The 20,357-nt window shown below is 38.1% G+C and overlaps 1 protein-coding gene across 1 annotated transcript; it reads right to left on the bottom strand.

Moving 5' to 3' along the window:
• Positions 1 to 556: 556 nt before the first annotated feature.
• Positions 557 to 10,648, bottom strand: LOC140947297 (uncharacterized). The gene is made up of 4 exons (XM_073396357.1): positions 10,172 to 10,648; positions 9,537 to 9,815; positions 8,122 to 8,355; positions 557 to 1,306 (listed from the first exon to the last, which is right to left on the bottom strand). The coding sequence occupies exons 1-4, from the start codon at positions 10,536 to 10,538 to the stop codon at positions 984 to 986; spliced, it is 1,203 nt and encodes a 400-aa protein (XP_073252458.1). The 5' UTR covers positions 10,539 to 10,648; the 3' UTR covers positions 557 to 983.
• Between the last annotated feature and the right edge of the window lie 9,709 nt (positions 10,649 to 20,357).

Here is a 20,357-nt window from a genome sequence, read left to right on the forward strand (position 1 = left end):
GGCGGCTCCTTTTGACTCCTGGTTTGTCACAACCCAAACCTATTATTATCATTGTTATTATTATTATTCCTATCATTACGATACTAAGTTTACGTGTTTTTTGTGTTTTATACTTTTAAATTTTTTTTGGAATATTTCCCCCCAATTTTACCTCTTATCATAGACTGAATAAATATGATTCCCTTAGTGAAAACATTCCCCAATATAAATACTTGAAAGGTAAAATGATAAATTATTTGAAACTTAAAATGATTAGTACAGGTAATAGCATGATTTGTACGTGATATTTGGCATAAATACCACGAGTGATATTTCGAAATTGTTATACGTAATTTCACGAGCCGTTAGGCGAGTGAACTTTGAGACAATTTTGAAATATCACAAGTGGTATTTATGCCAAATATCACGCACAAATCATGCTATTATTTGTTTGTACTACTGCCCTCAAAAGGTTTGTAATTTTCACATGTAGTTATTTCAAATTAAGCTGAAATACCACTGCTATAAGCCAATCAAATTGCAGAAATTTCTCATGCAGTAGTATAAACAGGTTAAAAGGAAGTGACAATATGTACATGTGTAGACACTTAAACTTCAACTCCTTTAATTCTATGACTTGAGGTTGAATCGGCACTTCTGCCGCATCTCACTCTGACATTTTTGTTATCCTTCATTTGAAGTGGTCCTCAATGCGACTATAGCTCTACCCAACAACGCGACGTCATGTTTGTTTGCTCAAGAGACCTTTGTCCTAAGCACATGGTAAAATAGTGAACACAAAATAAATAAAGATTCAAATAGAAAATAAAATGTTCGAAAACTGTGTGTCTACACGTCCCTTACGGTGTGTTTCATCTTTTTTCCACGTTTAGTACATACTGGGCAGTATGTCATAAATTCGTTTTAGCGACTACTTACTTAATGTTTGAGACTAATGGAATACTAATATCAAAGTGCATGTGACCCATTATTAATTATTATTTCTAGTTTGTTTCGTAAAAAGTTTCTACTTCGTCTGGTGTGAACTTGTACGATCCTGCCAGGAATGTTCGGGTGAAGGTGCTGTCGTAGCTGTACCCACTTGGTGGGCTGTAAGTACTGCCAAGGTTGGTGTAAGAACCGCTTTTGGAAATGAAAATGTCACATCCTCCCCCGAATATAGGGCCATACGATGAGTCACAGTGTATTGACATTCTGTTTGAACTATATTTCCCTGTCTGAGGCAGTTTAACAGGTGCCCATCCTGGTTTGTTCACCAGTGAAAACAAAAATGCTTTGGAGTCGTACTGCCACCCACTGCTGGAATCTATCAGAGAGAAATTAGTATAGGTAATAGCATGATTTGTAGTGATATTTGGCATAAATACCACGAGTGATATTTCGAAATTGTTATACGTAATTTCACGAGCCGTCAGGCGAGTGAAATTACGTATAACAATTTCGAAATATCACGAGTGGTATTTATGCCAAATATCACGTACAAATCATGCTATTATTTGTTTATACTACTACCCGCAAAAGGTTTGTAATTTTCACGTGTAGGTATTTCAAATTAAGCTGAAATACCACTGATCTAAGCCAATCAAATTGCAGAAATTTCTCATGTAGTAGTATAAAAGATGGAACCAAATGTAATTAGCGCCGTTTGTTCTGATACTCACTTTAGAAATTAAATCACCCGTCAAGTGCATTGACTCTGAAGACAAACCTGGAAACAAATTTTCTAATTTGAAACGAGTTTGAGTCTGACATGTTCCATTTGTATTTGTAGGACAAGTACAAACATTTTAAAACCAAATTAACAAAAACAAACAAACAAACAAACAAAAAATGCGCAAAAAACAAACAAACAAACAAACAAAAAGCACTTATCAGACGACGGTTGTTTGAGCAAAAATCTGTCGGAAAGAAGTTCAATTAATTGATCTACAAAAAAACACTCTTTATTCCAGAAAATATTTATATTCATCATATTTTAACTGAACAAATTAACCGACCGATGTACAATTAAAATAAATGGTAAATTCACTCAAACGCAGTTTACACACTAAATTGCCACCAGGTTTGAAGTTCTCGTTTGAACTGACTCATGAATTTTTTAATTCAGTTTTTCTTATCAAAGTACAAATAGTTGATGTAGCAGGCTCCATCGCCTTAAAAGTGTTTGTATTTTATTCGTATTTTTTTACTCCATTCTATAGATAATACTTTATTTGTACAATAAATTAGCAGGAGGTTGTTTAAACTACGTGTACATAATTATATAATGTTAGCAAGAAAATTTAGAATGTAGAAGGGCACATTATAGTAGAACTAATTATCGCCCTTTAACAGGCCTTAAAAGTACAAACGTTTGGTACAGAAATTGTATCTAAAGGTTTCCCAAAACGTTTTTTTTTTTAAATAATCCGTTCATCACAATTGGCCACGAGGAGCCGCAAGCAGTAAAATTTCTGTCCCGCAATTTAATCAGTTAAATCATCAAAGTTGACAAGTCTTTCTGATGATCAAAGCGACCGTTCGGTTTACCATTTACACCTTCAGTGTGAAGATTGTCACGGGAACATTAACGCCTTCAGGATAATTGCTTGCCATAACAGTGGTAGGTCGCGCGCGTCTGGTCGGTTTCGAAGAACGTGATCGTGACTGTTGTTTTCATTCAGTGACTGTGCGCGTTGATATGCCAACGTTTAAAACAGACTGCAACATCAAATTTTTGTTATAAAAGCAAAGAAGCTGCCGAGTAGAAACTAAACCGTTCCAGACTTATTCCGTTTCATTCGTGTACTTTCATTTTGATGGGGTCTGTATGATGAATTTACTTCTGCCTACTAATCCGGCACGTAAACAACATAGAGATAAAACATTTCATTTTGCCTTTGTGGAGTAAATTCATCTTAAAAAAGTTAAACTAGTGGACCACTTTCTCCGCGTACTTGTAAAAATATGCATTTAATATGTCGCACTACAGTGCGAAAATCCTCTTGTCGTGGATTAGATTTCAGTATACCTATTGTTAATCTTCATTTCGCGCCAGAATAAATTAGTTTGCGCGCAAAGGGCGTCTAAAAAAAAATCACAAGGTTTGTCCCACTTCGAGTCCACCTTCTGGAGATACGCCGGCATGGTAGCTGGAATACTTTGCCAAGGCGAAGATCTGGCATTTTTTCCTCCTCGTCTTTTTTTCCCCGCAACGTTTGTTTATATTTGTAGTGAGAATGCCGTGCATGTCGGTGAATTTTACTTCAGTCAAGCGGCTTCAGTTCCTGCGGCTTGCTACTCATCATAAAGAAGAGTGCCGGAATCGCTTTGTTCGCCTTTAACAGATTTGTTGTCGAATGCAAGGTAAAAGAACGGACTACTGTAAGGTAAGAATTGAAGTTTAAATTTGTTTCTCGGCGAAAAATAATGCATACAACTCGTGAAACCCGTGAGTATTACCTCTGTTTAATATACCGGATGTCATGCGATGACCCCTCGCTTTTACGATGGATAAGACGGATACGAACAATAATTTCTTTCGCAACGTTTAGTATAATTTACTTAATATGGAGATCATCTGAGGACGATTTTTCGTTATATATGCTTCATTTCTTGGCTTATTCCGGCTACGTGCGAAAAATTAGATGACAATGTTTGTGTGCTATAATTATACTGATAATTTCTTGCACCTTGAAACTCATGCAAGCCAAACTTGTTTAACCCTAGCAAAAAACTCTTTTAATGGAGGAACTCAACCTGATAGTTGCACTAAAATCTAATAATTGTTACTGCATTTGCAGGCTCTCTGTAACCTCGTGGGTAGAACATACCTGAAGGTTACATTAATAACAATCACTGCATTTGCTCTCTGTAACCTCGTGGGTAGAACATACCTGAAGGTTACGTTAATAATAATCACTGCATTTGCTCTCTGTAACCTCGTGGGTAGAACATACCTGAAGGTTACGTTAATAATAATCACTGCATTTGCTCTCTGTAACCTCGTGGGTAGAACATACCTGAAGGTTACGTTAATAATAATCATTGCATTTTCTCTTTGTAACCTCGTGGGTAGAATATACGTGACGGTTACATTTAATAATAATCACTGCATTTGCTCTCTGTAACCTCGTGGGTAGAACATACCTGAAGGTTACGTTAATAATAATCATTGTACTTTCTCTTTGTAACCTCGTGGGTAGAACATACCTGATGGTTACATTAATAATATCACTGCATTTGCTCTCCGTAACCTCGTGGGTAGAATATACCTGACGGTTACATTTAATAATAATCACTGCATTTGCTCTCTGTAACCTCGTGGGTAGAACATACCTGAAGGTTACGTTAATAATAATCATTGTACTTTCTCTTTGTAACCTCGTGGGATCACTGCATTTGCTCTCCGTAACCTCGTGGGTAGAATATACGTGACGGTTACATTTAATAATAATCACTGCATTTGCTCTCTGTAACCTCGTGGGTAGAACATACCTGAAGGTTACGTTAATAATAATCACTGCATTTGCTCTCTGTAACCTCGTGGGTAGAACATACCTGAAGGTTACGTTAATAATAATCATTGCATTTTCTCTTTGTAACCTCGTGGGTAGAATATACGTGACGGTTACATTTAATAATAATCACTGCATTTGCTCTCTGTAACCTCGTGGGTAGAACATACCTGAAGGTTACGTTAATAATAATCATTGCATTTTCTCTTTGTAACCTCGTGGGTAGAATATACGTGACGGTTACATTTAATAATAATCACTGCATTTGCTCTCTGTAACCTCGTGGGTAGAACATACCTGAAGGTTACGTTAATAATAATCATTGTACTTTCTCTTTGTAACCTCGTGGGTAGAACATACCTGATGGTTACATTAATAATATCACTGCATTTGCTCTCCGTAACCTCGTGGGTAGAATATACCTGACGGTTACATTTAATAATAATCACTGCATTTGCTCTCTGTAACCTCGTGGGTAGAACATACCTGAAGGTTACGTTAATAATAATCATTGTACTTTCTCTTTGTAACCTCGTGGGATCACTGCATTTGCTCTCCGTAACCTCGTGGGTAGAATATACGTGACGGTTACATTTAATAATAATCACTGCATTTGCTCTCTGTAACCTCGTGGGTAGAACATACCTGAAGGTTACGTTAATAATAATCATTGCATTTTCTCTTTGTAACCTCGTGGGTAGAATATACCCGATGGCTACATTAATTATAATCACTGCATTTGCTGTCCGTAAACTCGTGGGTAGAGTATACCTGATGGTTACATTAATAATAATCATTCCATTTTCTCTTTGTAACCTCGTGGGAAAAAAAATTAATGCCTCTCTCCTGGAAATTTTGCCCTGTCCTTTCAGCATAGTGATCTTTGGGTAGCGAATTCACGTAAAGAGGTAAAACGCTTTTTTTAACAACAGCATTTATATTATTTGGCTTTTTGAGGGAGGTTAAACATTAATGGAATAGAATATAAAAAAAGCTGATAAAGCGGAAAAAGTTATCTTTACAAAATGCGCTTTGACAATGTCAAGGAGTGAAATAAGCTGAGGTTTTGTAGTTAGCCGGAAGAAAACCTGTTCCTGCATGAAAAGCAGTTCTGATTCCCTTCTCTTAACTAGAAGAGATGCATATCCCTGTGAACCAGTTTTTTAACCAGGAGCGATTCCCGCTCACTTCTGATACTTTATTGACACGAGTTCCTATTTCAATATATGTCTAATTCAAGCTTAGCCGCGTGATAGCTCTTCATTAGCGAAAAGGTCCAAGTGATATTTTGATTGACGTGTTGTTTTGGATCCTGAGGTTTTTTAACACCTTTTCTCTAGCTTAACTGGCGAAGATATTCTAGGAATTTGCCCTTCAATTCCAAATTCTTTGATGTGCCGCCAGATGCCGTGCAAAAATATCACCCCTTGCGGCTCCTCGTGTGATAGTCCAGTCAGTCTAGGCATTTTTGAGGCTCAACATCAAACTAATTGCACAGTATTGTTTTCAACGCCTTTTAAGTATGGGTGGCCTATCTAGCAACATACTAAAAATCCACCAAAATCCTTTCGGTGGAACATGTCAAAATTAAGCGTTAAACATTTTGAGCTTTTAGCACATGGAACCCACGTTAGTTGAAATTAAAGGGTCAAACAAAAAATGCGCAAAATGTGTTTGTTACTTTTATGGAAAGTGAAAGAAGAAAGAATAACTGCTACCTAGCTTTTTGGGATAAAATCGACGATTTTAGTTTGTTCGGTACGTTCTCAAAAATCTAGCAAGATAATGCTTTGCAGGCTTTTACGATATACCAGTTTTACTTTTTGAAGCTTTTAGTTTTCTTCTTGTTAAAAGTGAATGGAGAGGAGGGGAGAATAGTTTAACTAATCCTTTACGATGCACAACAATGCAGAGTTTTTGAGCAGGTTAAGCTCCAATGTCTATGAATTTGATAAAAGGGAAGTGCGTTTTTATTTAAGGAAAAGTGTTGTTACCTTCGCAAAAAAATTATAAAGGTTAACGGAACATCCATCGCATAAGAACTTTGGTTCCAGCAAACGTTTGCTTCAAGAAAACGAAATAGTATAATAGGGAATCTGCTTTTTAAGAGAAAGACAAACTCTGGGTAGCCAAAACAATGCGTATGTAAAAATATATTGTAAGAGTCTATGGAGTAATGGAAATTCCCCGCGCAGAGCATAATTTACGCAACTCAGTCATAAGATTAACATGCAGTAAGTTGAAGTGTTACACGACGCACATCCGAAGAGAAACATAGGTTCCGCAAAAAAAGGGGAGCCATAAGAAGCTAAGTCAGGCAAGCCCATTAATGTTGTACATGTGTCCAGTACTTTTGGGTCTTCATTGACCACTGCAATTATTTTCAGACGTATAGGATCCCATGATCGTTAAGAAAAAGAGGTCTGTGTGAGATTATAACATTGCTTGACAATTAAGATGGACACTTAATTATCGTGGTAGTGATCGGAATGTATATCATTAAGGGATCAATTTCAGTACCTTGTTTCTAAGCATGTTATCTGAATTTTTTTAGTTAGTTGGGTTTAGATTTCGTGTGTACCTTTGGCAGTGAACTTTTCCTATCTGGAATAAACCCTTGAAACTGTGAAATCGTGAAGTTTCTGCGTTAGCATTCACGACAGGTCTTCATTTGCCAATGGACGAGAAAAAAACTGGTCAAGGTTCATGGAACCTTGTTCTCAGAAAAGAAATGCAAGGAGGGAATATAAACGCCTTTAGACCACAGAGCGATTAATCTACTTATTCATCTTACCAAGAAATGAAGGACTGACGCAGAAAATACAAACTGACAGAGATACACTAAACTAAACTGAGATCTGAGACTCGCTACAAGAAGAAGATTTAAAAAAAAAAAGAACAATCATACTGCGCTTGGGTTTCTGGATTTCCCTTACTACAGATTCGTCCATGTGTAATGAAAAGCGCAGACCGTTACGATCAAGCAAAAACCAAATAGACAGAATATTTATTCACTCACATTGTAAAGTACAGAGTCGTAATCATAAAGAAGGTTGCTCATGTCCCGAGAAATAAAAAGAATCCCTGATTTCGATCACACATATTGTCCAAGATTTTTGAGCAAAATGGGAATAGGATAAACAGTTGGTACTGATACAAAGCTATCGTCCGTTGCAAACATTTAGTCGCACGTAGCTTGCAGCATGGATTCAAATTAAGTAGCTGACTAAAGGTGAACAAAATATAAATCAAATTGTTCACCATCAGTCAGCTACTCTGAATTTGCATCCATGCTGCAGGATATAAAAAAATTACAAGCCTGATGTAAAACTGCTCATACTTACTGCATTTCTGATATTGCGCAAAAAAAAAAACAACAAACAAACAACCAACAAAAAAACAATTGCTACTATTTTAACCATGTTAACACAGACTTACTAATAATTTCCATTTTAAATACCGTCACAGAAAAAAAAAAATTAAAGCTTGGAAAACAGAATGTGAAGACAGACGAGTGGTTGGGTAACCTGTACAAAGCCCTCAAGACGAAACACTGACCCACGTTGGTAACCGCTGGTAACCGCAAGTAGTAAAATTATGTCTTTTTGCAATCATGTTAGCTTACCCCATGATACACTGGTATATCCTCCAAAGATATATCTTCCGACTCTTATTATGGTTACAGTCGGTCCCTTGCCATCACATCGCGAGTGAAATGTTCTTGCAGCCCGTCCGTCAACAGATGCACGCCAGCAAAGTTTCCAGGCAGAATTCGCACTTCGTGCTATAGAGGATAGCCAGCCTCTTAAAGTCCTCAAATAATTGCTGCTGTTTCCCACGATAACGGAGTCTTCTAAATCTGAACAAATATCGACCAGCATTAAATCTTCGCACCATGTAAGGGAATACAAGACAGTCTTGGATTAATTCTAGATTCCCGGTACTGGGTTCCGGACGATGTCAGTGGAACTTGGATTCCGAAATCCAGTCGTTAGATGGATTCCGGATTCCTTGAGCTGTTTTCCGTATTTCAATGTACACGAATCCGGAATCCAAAAGCAAAAATCAGTTCCTGGATTTCGGATTTGACAAGCAAAAATTTGTCAGATTCTGGAATCCGGGGATGCCTTTTCATGGGCCAAGGGATGATAACAACCGACCGCTTACGTCAATATGAATTATGTTGGCTTTTAACGGCATAAATACTATACAAGAAGGAGAGAGATATAACAGAGATAAATTGACAGGCAGGCCCTCATTCCATCACACTTTTCTCATAGCTGGGAATTTTCTTTCCCAACAACAAATACTCTCCTTTGTCATTAATTTTATACTAACTATTAAAACCCATTTACAATTAATTTCGCTGAAGAAGAAAAAAAAAAAAAATCAGTCAAAGCAATATTTACAAGTCATTTCATTTCATAAGCTCCTGTTCATTTCGATTAAAAAAAATCACTTCAATTAAAAAACACACACCCATACATTCTTTCTAAGCGCAAAGACTTACAATCCAAGAAAAGGATCGATTTTCTTTTCAAAACAGTCTGCAAAGCAGCATAAAAAAACTTAAGTGGATTTTAATTTGATTTAATTTATTTGTTCACCGGTAAAATAAGATAGAAAAATATATTATTTCAGGTTAATGAATAGATCAGAGTCAGAAAGTTCGGCTTAAAAGCTCACACATAAATGAGAACATCTAAGGGTACTGCAGTTACCAGAAGGACTCTCTGATAAGGAAAAACAGGGACACCTAACGTCAATTTTTGGAAAATATCTGTTCGGAAGACGATTTGAGATCTAGAATTTTCGGAACATTTATTGTAAAATTTCTTGCTTGCGTGGCCTTCCGACCTAGGATTTTCGAACATCTAAAAAATGGTATAATTGTTCATGTTTAACGGATTTTTACCCTAAAAAAGTCACCTTGAATTTTCGGGAGCCTTTTTTTTGACTGAAATTTTATATGCTCTCGCTGGGTGCCCCTGAAAAAAAAAAAGCAAAAACAACAATAACAAAAAACACACGCACACATACCTAGCTTTAGTTGTTGAACTGCCACGTTGATTGTGGCCTTCTTTGTCCCCATTGTGTTCGTTGCAATGCACTCGTACAAACCGCTGTCAGCAGGAATCAAATTCTTAATGATTAGTGTCCCTTGATTTACTTCAGTCCTTCCAGCTGGCAAAGGCATTCTCAGTCTACTCCAGTTGATGACAGGACGAGGGAAACCTTCAGCTTGACAAACTACTTGAAAATTAGTGCGCTCTACTGGTGTAGCGAGTGATGGTGGAACGTTTCTGAATATTGGAAGACCTGACAGAAAACGATAAACAAGCGATTTATAACAACGAAAATCTGAATAGAAACCACTGCGAGGTTTGGGACGAAGAAGCATCAGTTCTAAAAGGTGGTGCTAATTTCATAAGTTGTCATATTTTAATAAGTAAATAATTGCAGATACTTATAAGTATTAATTTTAGCGGCATACTGTTTGTAGAAGTTGACAGCGAGACAAAAAGGTAAACAAACAAACAAAAGCAACACACACTGAAAACAAAAGACTGAATTAAAGCAACAATAAATAAGGTGACCAGTAAAATCTCAACTTTGAGTGTGATATAATGCTTGCCCTTTACAGGCGTCAATTGTTATGTTTAAGAAGCTCTTACCTCTAATAGACAAGTTACCAGTGGCCCCAGACGATCCAAGAATGTTCCTGGCCTGACATGTGTACTGCCCAGTATCGCTGTAGTTCAGATTCGTAACGATCAACTCTCCTTCTTTAATCAAATACTTTGCACCTGACACAAGCTTTCTACCCTTGAGCCGCCATTCGACGACAGGGGGAGGATTTCCTCCAACTGTACAATAAAAAGTTGTATTCCCTCCTTCATCCCTTGTCTGTTCTGCCGGTGACAACATTACTTGTGGTGCAGATATCGATTTCCCCGGCCTTCCAGGTGGTCCCGGCATGCCTTTTGGCCCAGGCTCTCCCTTGACTCCTTTTTCTCCTCTCGGTCCGGCAGGACCCGTCATTCCTGTTTTCCGGATTTTCCAGGTGGTCCCATGGGACCTTGAGAGCCCTTCTTTCCCTTTGGTCCCCTCCTGCCACGTGGTCCCTTCGACCCAGTGGTACCAGGGAGTCCGGGGGGGGGGGGGGGGGGCTGCGGGACAGACCTTTTCACTTGACTTACAGTACTTGAGGGGCATAAGTCGTTCAAACTGTCTCATGATTTCTTTTCTCAAGTCATGTATTGTGATGTTAACTGAAGTGTCGTTTAACACGTGTCTTCGTTTTCTTTGAGGGATGATTGTAAATTGCATCCTTGACAACGGTACGGCTGTAGTAAAAGACATCATTTAGAAATCATAATAACTAACTGGCTGGATTAATTAGTGGAACATTTGCTTGAAGCTAAGATAACACAGTCATTCGGTTCATTCGGTTTACCGGGGATTACTAAACGCACACCATCACAGAGTGGACGCTAATGACGACATGACGCTTTTCTGATTGGGCAGGGAATAGGAGTCGGTCTGCGTCAAAGCTCATGAAACAAGGAACGTCTAAACGAGGCTATCAATTCTCGTCCTTTATCGTTGATATTATTTATTTCACTTGAAATGTCCTTGTTGATCACAAAACGTTATCACTGCCTCTCCTCTTGTTTTTTATTTGTCGTACACCACAAATCATTCAAGTTGTGTCCTCCTCATGTGCAGACAAAGTTTCGAAACTTTATCCCTTGACGACATAATCTTAAGTTAATTCACTTATAGATCCAGCGCGCATCCTATCATCCACAAACACTATTCCTAACAAACGAAAAAGCCTCAAAGTAAACCTTGACTCCTTTACATTTACATGGGAAAACCGGAAAATCTGCATGGTTAGACAATCAAATGGTTGACGCCATTCAGTTTGGGAAGCTTCAGAAAAAAAAAGGACTTTGATTTAAGGTGATGTAATATTTCTACTCTTTTTAGTCTGTACAGGTGATTTGGATTTGAATTGTAGTGGGTCGTTGAATCTTCCACCTCGTCAAAATCTATAGTTTTAAGAACGGACCATTAGACAAGTTGTGGGGGGTGGGGGCGGGGAATTTTCGAGCCGCATGAAATTTCCATTGTATGAATTTTTTAGGCCTTCGCATGAATATTTTTTAGCGTTACTTGGCGTGCATGAATATTTTTTTTATTTAATTTTCCCCTGCGCGAATATATATTTTTTGTATTTCGCCCCCCACCCCAGCCCCCCATAAAGTTTGCTAATGGCCCGTCCCTCAATTATGAATATGCACAATAGTTTCATTTGTTTAATCTATGTAAATGGTGAACACCACTTATTCATCAATGTAAACTGTGCAATGCATGCCAGGCGTTTGAAAGAGGGATGAAAAGGATTATCTTACCACTAAAAACATGAAAAAGTTCTATAATTATCGTTTACAGCGTGACTCTCTTTATTGCTTTTTTACTTGCATAAGAGGTCTTCTGATCATACAGTCGGCTCTCTGCTCTTGACGGACAACTCAAGGTCCCAAAGGTGTCCATCTCAGCCAGAGAGTTGACTGTAATATAAAGCAATGCAGAGTTATTTATACAGAGTATTTTATATACTAGGCGTTTTTATATAACGTGCATTACCAAATAATAATAATAATAATAATAATAATAATAATAATAATAATAATAATAATAATAATAATAATAATGAACCGGAAGAAACCTCTCCGAGAGGTTTGTCCGGAAGGAAGAAAAGACAAAATTTAAAATTTATGTCTGAACGTTACCCGTAGGACAAAATAAACTATACCTCACCTGAGTACGTATGGCCGATCTCTTCTGAAATAGGTGTCCGTATATTCTTGTAATGATATTTTGCGCTATCTTTTGTCGGCGAAGGAGTCATCTTGTCAAGATTTTCAGTCGAGATGCTCTTAACACAGGAAAAACAGTGAAGGCGAGATTCTAGTGCGATGAGTCGTTCGTTTGTTGTTTCGTTCCTCACCCAGAGAACCGCGCAGACAAAAACTAATATAACGGAAACAACCGATGGCTTCACCGATGGAACGAGATCAAGGAGACGATGAGATTTCGAGGAGTTCAAAGGTTTCATTTTCTTCAACTCATGAACAATCGTTTTCTACAGCCACCCGAAGACGGACTTTTGAGGGGAGATTGCCAGTATAGAATGATCCTTTGAAATTGGCCCAAAAAGACGTGAATGTCATATTATGTACTTAACAGGTGACGTGTAGCTGCCATTGCGGTTGACCTTCCTCATTCTTACTTTCTCGCGTTGCATCAAAACGTGCTCAAGGCTTCAGCAGTGTAGTCGATATTTTAGATAGTGTCCGTCATATCTTCTTCCAGAGGCAGGTATGTATTTGAAATAAATGTGCGCGTGATCATTTTTCCTCGAAATTCTGTTTGCTCTTTAACCCTTTAAGCCCTAAGAGTGATAAACATGAAATTTCTTTTTATAATATCAATGCTTTAGAAAACAGAGTGGTCTTGAAAATTGAGTCCATGAATCAGGGCAATGAGTCTAACTGATATTTCAGCAAATTATCCCCATTACGTCTATTGAAAGAGCATAGGGACGGTAAATGGGAATCTCAATTTTGATATTAGGGTTTGAAATGTTAAGCGTCAGCGGTAACGGAAGTTTATGTATTCAAATGTTTATTTTATTTTATGAAAAGAAAAAATGTGTATTTCTTTTCTTAGTTGCTGTCGGATAATAAGCGATTAGAACAGACCAGGAGACTCACTTTGCACAGGATATGGTTTTCGAGATTGTTCTCCAATGTTTTGTTATCCTTATCTCGGTAATAAGAGTGGAAATCCCGTGCTGTGATGATTGTGTGTGACATTTTAGACATTAGCGTGGAATGCTCAGGTTCGTGCTAATCGGATAAAAGCGGTTAATTTAAGATTCTGTACTAATCAACGAGTGAGTAGATGAATGAATGAGTGAACGAACGAACGAACTAATGGATGAATGGATGGATGGATGGATGGATGAATGACTGAATAAATGACATCAAGAGCCATAATGTCCTATTATGGCTTTTGAAACCATAGAATATTTTGTACAGTCGGACCTCCTTTAAAAGATGTTTAAAATTCCCTCTTTGCTTAGCGAGAAATTTCAGTTAACAGGCATACAATTTCTTTTTAAATGATTCACCATTTTACTTTTCTTTAGGCCAGCAGCGGACAGTTCATTCCAGTTTCTTATTGTTTTTACACAAACGTTCAACCTCCTAGCCGTTGTGGTTTTCTTTAAGATGAAATTAATATGTATTTAGGAGTCTTTCAGTCCTTTATAGGCTTTGCATATGGAACACCTACTTATATACGCGCGTCTCAACAAAAAGGGGAATTCGTTAAGCTCATTTAAACGGCTTTTAAACAATGTCAACGTGCCTGTTGTTCTCTCGGTGTCTAATGCGTGCGGCTCTTGTGCATCAACTAGGCAATTGCATAAAATTGCGTTTACTGCGACGATCATTTCTTCATCTTCATTTCATTTCCGCAGTTCATATATGATTTATTTTCATATATCATTAACAACTAAAAGATAGTTGGATAAGATTGTTGTTTTTGTTGTTTTGTGTAACACGAATGGCATGACCTTCTGTTTACATTGTTCAATTTTCCTCAGTCGCTCTGAATAATAAGGACCCAAACAGTTTCATTTCCTGCGTGCCTAGTAATAACCTGCGCATGCGTTTCAGGCGTTTCAAAGGGAAGGAGACGGGGTAATTAACAAGTGGAACGCGCGAGTCTTTCGTTTGCTGTTTCATTCTTCACCCAGAGACATCCGCAAAAGAAAACTAATATCACAGAATGGAACGACGGCCGCAATTGACGGGCAAAATCAAGAAGTCGTTGAGCTTTTGGGACTTTTAAGATTTCATTTGCACCTTCATAATCATTTCCTTTAATTTCTTGGCTTTACTCGAAGATGGAAGGTGTGGGAAAATTACCTGTAATACTTTTTCCTTTAAAATTTGTCCATGAAAAACAGGAATATTTTATGTTACGGTTGACGCTGTTGACCGCTTAGTGTAATACGAACTCGAGCCTTTCAGTAACAGCCTTTTATGATTTAAAAAAGACTCTACAGCCCCCGAAATGTTCCCGACCCTGAAATGATCCCCAGCCCCAAAATGATCCTCAAATCGACCCCTGCAAATGAATCCCGATCCCGAAATGCTTCCCATTTCTCTTCGTGTTGACCACGAAATCATCCCCGATTAATTTTAGGAGTGGAATGGTATCCTAGAACTATGGATCAGGAAGAATGCGCAACGTTAATTAATAAACAGTTTCACTAATCTTCACTCGCTCGCATTCTTTAATGACATCAATCTGGGGTTACACTTTGATCTGGATTTAAAAATATATATGTATGTATATATTGCTTATATACAGAGTCTACTGAGTATATTTTTAGTAGCCCCATGAATTTAACCCCTGTCACAGTGAAAGGGTCAAACAATAACAGCCAAAAAAATCGACTAAATCGATGAACTTACCCCAAAAAGTACAGGATGACATCAAACGTAAGTCTCCTTTATTTATTTTATAGAAAAATAAGCAAGAATAATTTAGCAATTATTGAATGAGGCTGGGTAGGATATGAAGATTTCTGCAAATTGAGGAGGGTGTTATCCACCGAGGCCGCCTACACCCTCCTCGATCTCTTCATCAGAACTCTTCAGAACTCTTCATATCCTACGAAAGCCGTATTCAATAATTGTTTTATTATTCCTTAAAGATAATTTCAAGTTTAAAAACAAGCTAAAACATGCTAACCTCGGTCGATGTAAGCATATAGATAATGCATCTTTATCGGGACTGAGTTTAGGAGATTAAAGTCTGCTCAGGTCAGCAATATATTCCAAATAGCAGATGCCGTGTCCGTCGAGTTATCTTCTTCGGTTCTTGCAATGTTTTTAGTCAATATTTCGCCGTGAAACGAGTAAAATGTTCCACGACAGTTTCGCCATTTTGTTCTAACTACCAAAACAACTCAACCTCGTCCCCAGGTTTTCACGGTCAACGGTTCAATAACCTGCAACAAGGTTGCACCTTTGACGTCATTTTGACGTCATCGGTTCAATATGACAAATTCTTTCCAAATTTGGTCAACAGCAGCTGGTTATGATGAGTTATGCGTGTGGTTGAACAATCAGAAACGGGAAAATATTTTGAATAATAATGATATTTAGTGTTCGCAGACCTCAGTATTTTGTTTCTCATGCAAAGTCTCAACGGTTGCTTTTAACGCGACATCAACTCTCTTGTGAGAAAGTTAATTAACTAACATAACCCACTCGTAACGTGAGCTCGGGTCGCCTATGTGTTAACTAACACAGGCCTCTATTCCAAGGTCAGATGAGAGACCAAATGTTGAATTAAGAGCATCTTGACTAATAAGAAGAAAATTTAGTCAGAGACATCATTGCATCACTAAAAACATGTTTCTTTGAATTATAAATGCAAAACCTGGATCATCGTTACCAAAAAAGAAAAAAAAAAAAGAAGTATATAGCTAGTCTGGCCATTTTAATCGACATCGATTAAGCTTCGCTGTTCGCATTTCTCCGGATGAAGGTACTAAGTTGAAAAAACAGAAAGTAAAAGTGCTTGGTAAGACTATCGTCCACCTAAAATTTATTCAAGGGGATGGTTGGATACCGTTAACGTTGGCTTATAAGACCCCTCCCCCACGGGACTAATGGCCTATTAAAAGCCGCCTTTAAGTCCCCATCCAGCTTGTGTTGAAATGAATGCCATTATTCTTTTCTGCGGCAATAGTTTGACCTTAACATTATTCAGACCGCGGGTATAATTTTTGCTTCCTGCGACAGGGCTTCAGAGGCACCCACTCTATAACTTCAAAACCCCTCGTGATATATTAGCGAACAAATCTTGCAAGGACCACTTGGACCCGAAGGGAGGGGGGGGGGGGGTACTCCCTTATGTAAGCCAGGGCCCAGTTGTTCGAAGGTCGATTAGCGCTTAACCCGGGGTTAAATTTAACCTTGGTTTCTTTTTCTTATGTTCAAAAGCATTTTCTCTGATAAATTTCTCTGTTATTTTTAGACCTTCCAATCATCAACTTGTAGACAGAAAGAATTAAAACTGATATGTTTTTAAAGCTTTCAAATCTGAATTCAGATCTCGCACTAACCCTGGGTTAACTTAACTTAGCTTCGAACAACTCGGCCCAGATAGGTATGCGCCGCCGCAGTTGTCCCTTTCGTAAAAGGTCGCTGCCATTTCTAAGACACTTGGAAAATTTTTGACCTGATTTTGAGTGTTTCTATTAAAAAGAAAGAAAATCCCAACCCAGGGTTCGAACGCCTACTTTCGTATCCCAGTCTCTCGGATCCAACACTACACTATCACTCCGACCACCTAAAATTCGGGAAAAATTAAGTTCATACCAAAGGGTGTGGTTTTGGCGCCGTTTTGGTCTGAAAACAGGTATAGATTTTTCCCATCTCAGTCTGGAATCGGGTATGGTTTACAACTGAACTACGGTAGTGTATGAATGTGTTCGTCGCTTCAATTATAAATGATTGAGAAAGAAAGAAATCTTTTTGTTGACGCTCTAGTCTCAGCAGTGATGATATAATTTCTGTCAAGTACGTATGTTGAGTTTTGCGACCCCCTTCAGGTCTGAAAACGTGTATGGATTTTTGAAGCCAGCGTCCAAAAAGGGGTGTGATAAATGACATTTTTTCGTCTGAAATAGGGTCATGATCAAAATTCGGTGAACCGAGCGGCACAATGCAACCCCACCAAGAATTCCCCACTGCCCCTGCACGTGTGAATATTAAGAGCGGCCGTCCGTAAATATCGCCTGGGGGTGTGCAAAATGAAAAAATCGAAAATGCCCAAACTTTGTCAGAATATAGGTCTACGTAAACCATTTCTAGAAAAATAACTTTTAGTTCCATCGCATTTTTATTTTACGCGTGCGGCGGCCGAGTCGGTTCGGAGGCTCTCGGAGCAGTTTTCACAGGCTCAAGGACATATAGTACTTAAAAATCGTTTAAAAATTAAAGAAGTACTCTGCCTCTGTAAATCTTAATAGAAAGAACACAACTTAACCAATAGTTTCGATGTGAAATTTTCCTATTCGACAGGAAATCTAATATTTCTCGGGTTTTTAATAATTTTACTTATTTTACCGATTTTTGACAGACATAAAATTGGCAAATTTCAGACACAAAAATCACTACTTGGTATACGGCTTTGAGCCATAACTTACCTACCGATTGAAAGAGCAAGGTGTCTTCCTAGAATAAATACAATAAAATTCTTGGGCAATCCTGCAGGGAAAATGTTTGAACGCCAAACAAAAGCGACCCTTGAGGTCAAAACGCGCCATTTTGTCACGACATTCGAAGCGCAAAAACAACGATACTCCCGGTTAACAAGATACTTATGCTTCTTTTCGCATGGAACTCTTTCCATTTGCCGAGACAATTTGTTTCTAAGCAGCTATATGCCTTGTGCTGTGCATTCTGTTGGGAACCGTTTGCCAACAAATGACATTTTGCGTCTTGCAATATCTATACTCGCGGTCGCGGTCGAAAGCGCATTGAACTACTCCTTTGCGTGTTCTTTTAACGCGTAAAAAGATTGTCTAAATAAGATCTTTACACCAACTTTACGCTTCAATTACGCTGGTTTAAGTCTCTACTTTAAAGCGCATTTACACCAACTTTACGCAGAGCTTAATCTGTCTCTTTACGGTACCTTTACGCGTGTGCGTAAAGGTAGCGTAAAGTTCGACTTTACGTGGCGTAAATGTGTCGTAAAGTTACGTAAATGAGAACTTTACGCCAGCTTTACGCCACCATTACGCTCACTTAAATGCCTTTTTTCGTGCTGTGATTAGTGTGGGCGAAAATCAACATGTGACCTTTAGTAGACTTCGGGGAAAAAGTTTTAAATTAAAGACATAACGTATCTTGTCTTTATTCGTTTGCAGCTTCCTTTCCTTGTGTAGTTAAACAAGAGATTGAAATGACATTAAAATAAAAAATAAAGAAAACTTTGAAAAAGTTAGCTTCAGTAGCTTTGACATCTATTCCCCCTTTGAGAAATAAATCAATGAATGATAACAACAATAATAATTTTCAGCTTTAAAAATGTCTAACAATACCAATGAATACGCTTCGCACTATTGTTGAGAGGGTGCGACGCTTATTTGAGTAAAGTGTTACATGGTAGTTATGGCGAAAGTTAGTCAGAGACGTCATTATATCACTAAATCTATATTTTGTATTTAATTTAAAATGGGAAAACCTGGATCAAGATAAGACTTTTCACCGGTGAATTGAACTATATACGTGCCTTATAGGGTGTTTCATCTTTTTCCCTCGTTTAGTAGATACATACCTCTTATTAGCCGAGTTTTCGGTCCGTACTGTAAATTACGGACCAAGTTTTTTCCATCGATTTATGGCCCAAGCGCTTCGCGCTTGGGCGAGAAATCGATGGGAAAAACGAGGATCCGTAATTTACAGAACGGACCGAAAAAACGAGGCTAACAAGATGTTCATTGCTGCCGGGCATCAGCCGGCAGCAGACTATATTCTTGAGCGATTTGAGATTTTTCGTTCAATGTTTCAATGGTTCAATGGTTCGATGGTTCGATGGTTCGATGGTCATCTGTGACTGCAGCGCTGTGCAGTCAGCGGTTTGCTTAAGCAAGTGCTTAGCTGCCGCGCCTGTTTTTCTCTTAGAAACAACCCGCCATTTTGTTTTGCTCTCATGTAAGATCTGTGCAGAAATCGTAGTTTATCGGATGCTTGCTGTCTTTTTAAACGGTCTGAACGTTAAGAACAGTTCAAGAATTATTGTACAGAACATTTTTTTATTTAGGTTTCAAGATTAGTTATAGCGAGTATTCTTTTGTCACACAGATTGTTATCTCGGTAATCAGGATTGTAAGTTACATAAGTGAACGGCATGTGCTGTACATCTACCTGACCTGTGAATAAACAAGTTTTGGCCTTTACCTTATTCCTCCGCAACTTATCTCATCGATCCTGTGCACGATGATTGTTCGATGAAGAAACAACCTATCAGCACTGCTGTTGTTTTAGAATTTCGTGAATTATTAAAATGAATTACAAAATGGTATTGAAACCTTGGCGAGTTATATGAATGTAAGCATATTTGCCATCGTGATTGGTTCATTTTTTATATTACGCTCTGAGTATTTCATAATGCCAGCAAGTCTAAGTTATTGACTTTAATAAGAAAGAATTCATATGTTCAACTGTTCTACAAACTGTCTTTGTCCTATTCGCATCGCAACTAACGGCAGCACTTCCCTTCTCAATGAGAACTTCTAGTTATATGGCTTCTTCCTGTTTGGGGGACCGGAAACAAGGGCAGAACGCACGATTTGACAGTCATTTTACAGGTGTCAAAAAAGAAAGTTTTTATTGGCGCACGAAAACAATAGCACATAACAAAGGCTTTCCGAGAAAGTAAAAACGAATTCGCCATGTTAAAAAAGATTATTCGGTCAAAACTAAGACGACTGTAAGTTTTAGCTCTTTAATGTAACGCTGGAGTATTTTGGAAACCGGACACTGTGTCTGTCTAGAATTCGTTTCCATCTTTCCTCCGTTTGTCCTTGTGAAAAAAGAAAGAAAAAAAAAAAACACTGCAAAAGGCAAAGAAGCTTTTCAAGGTAAGTTTGTTGTCATTGTCGAAGGATTCGTTCGTTAATTGTTTTTGAGAAAACCTCTCTTTCTGCCAGTTCATTCTCGTCTTCAACTGTGATCTGCGTTAAAATTTTCAAACACT

This window comes from Porites lutea, chromosome 9 (assembly GCF_958299795.1).
Source record: "Porites lutea chromosome 9, jaPorLute2.1, whole genome shotgun sequence".
Lineage (NCBI taxonomy): Eukaryota > Metazoa > Cnidaria > Anthozoa > Scleractinia > Poritidae > Porites > Porites lutea.

Excerpts from the sequence above, each read along its gene's own strand:
- LOC140947297 (XM_073396357.1), bottom strand. The coding sequence starts at position 10,538 with ATGACGGGTCCTGCCGGACCGAGAGGAGAAAAAGGAGTCAAGGGAGAG. Across the intron at positions 9,816-10,171 it reads TGGTAACTTGTCTATTAGAG|GTCTTCCAATATTCAGAAAC; the intron begins GTAAGAGCTTCT and ends GTTTTCTGTCAG. Across the intron at positions 1,307-8,121 it reads ATATACCAGTGTATCATGGG|ATTCCAGCAGTGGGTGGCAG; the intron begins GTAAGCTAACAT and ends TCTCTCTGATAG.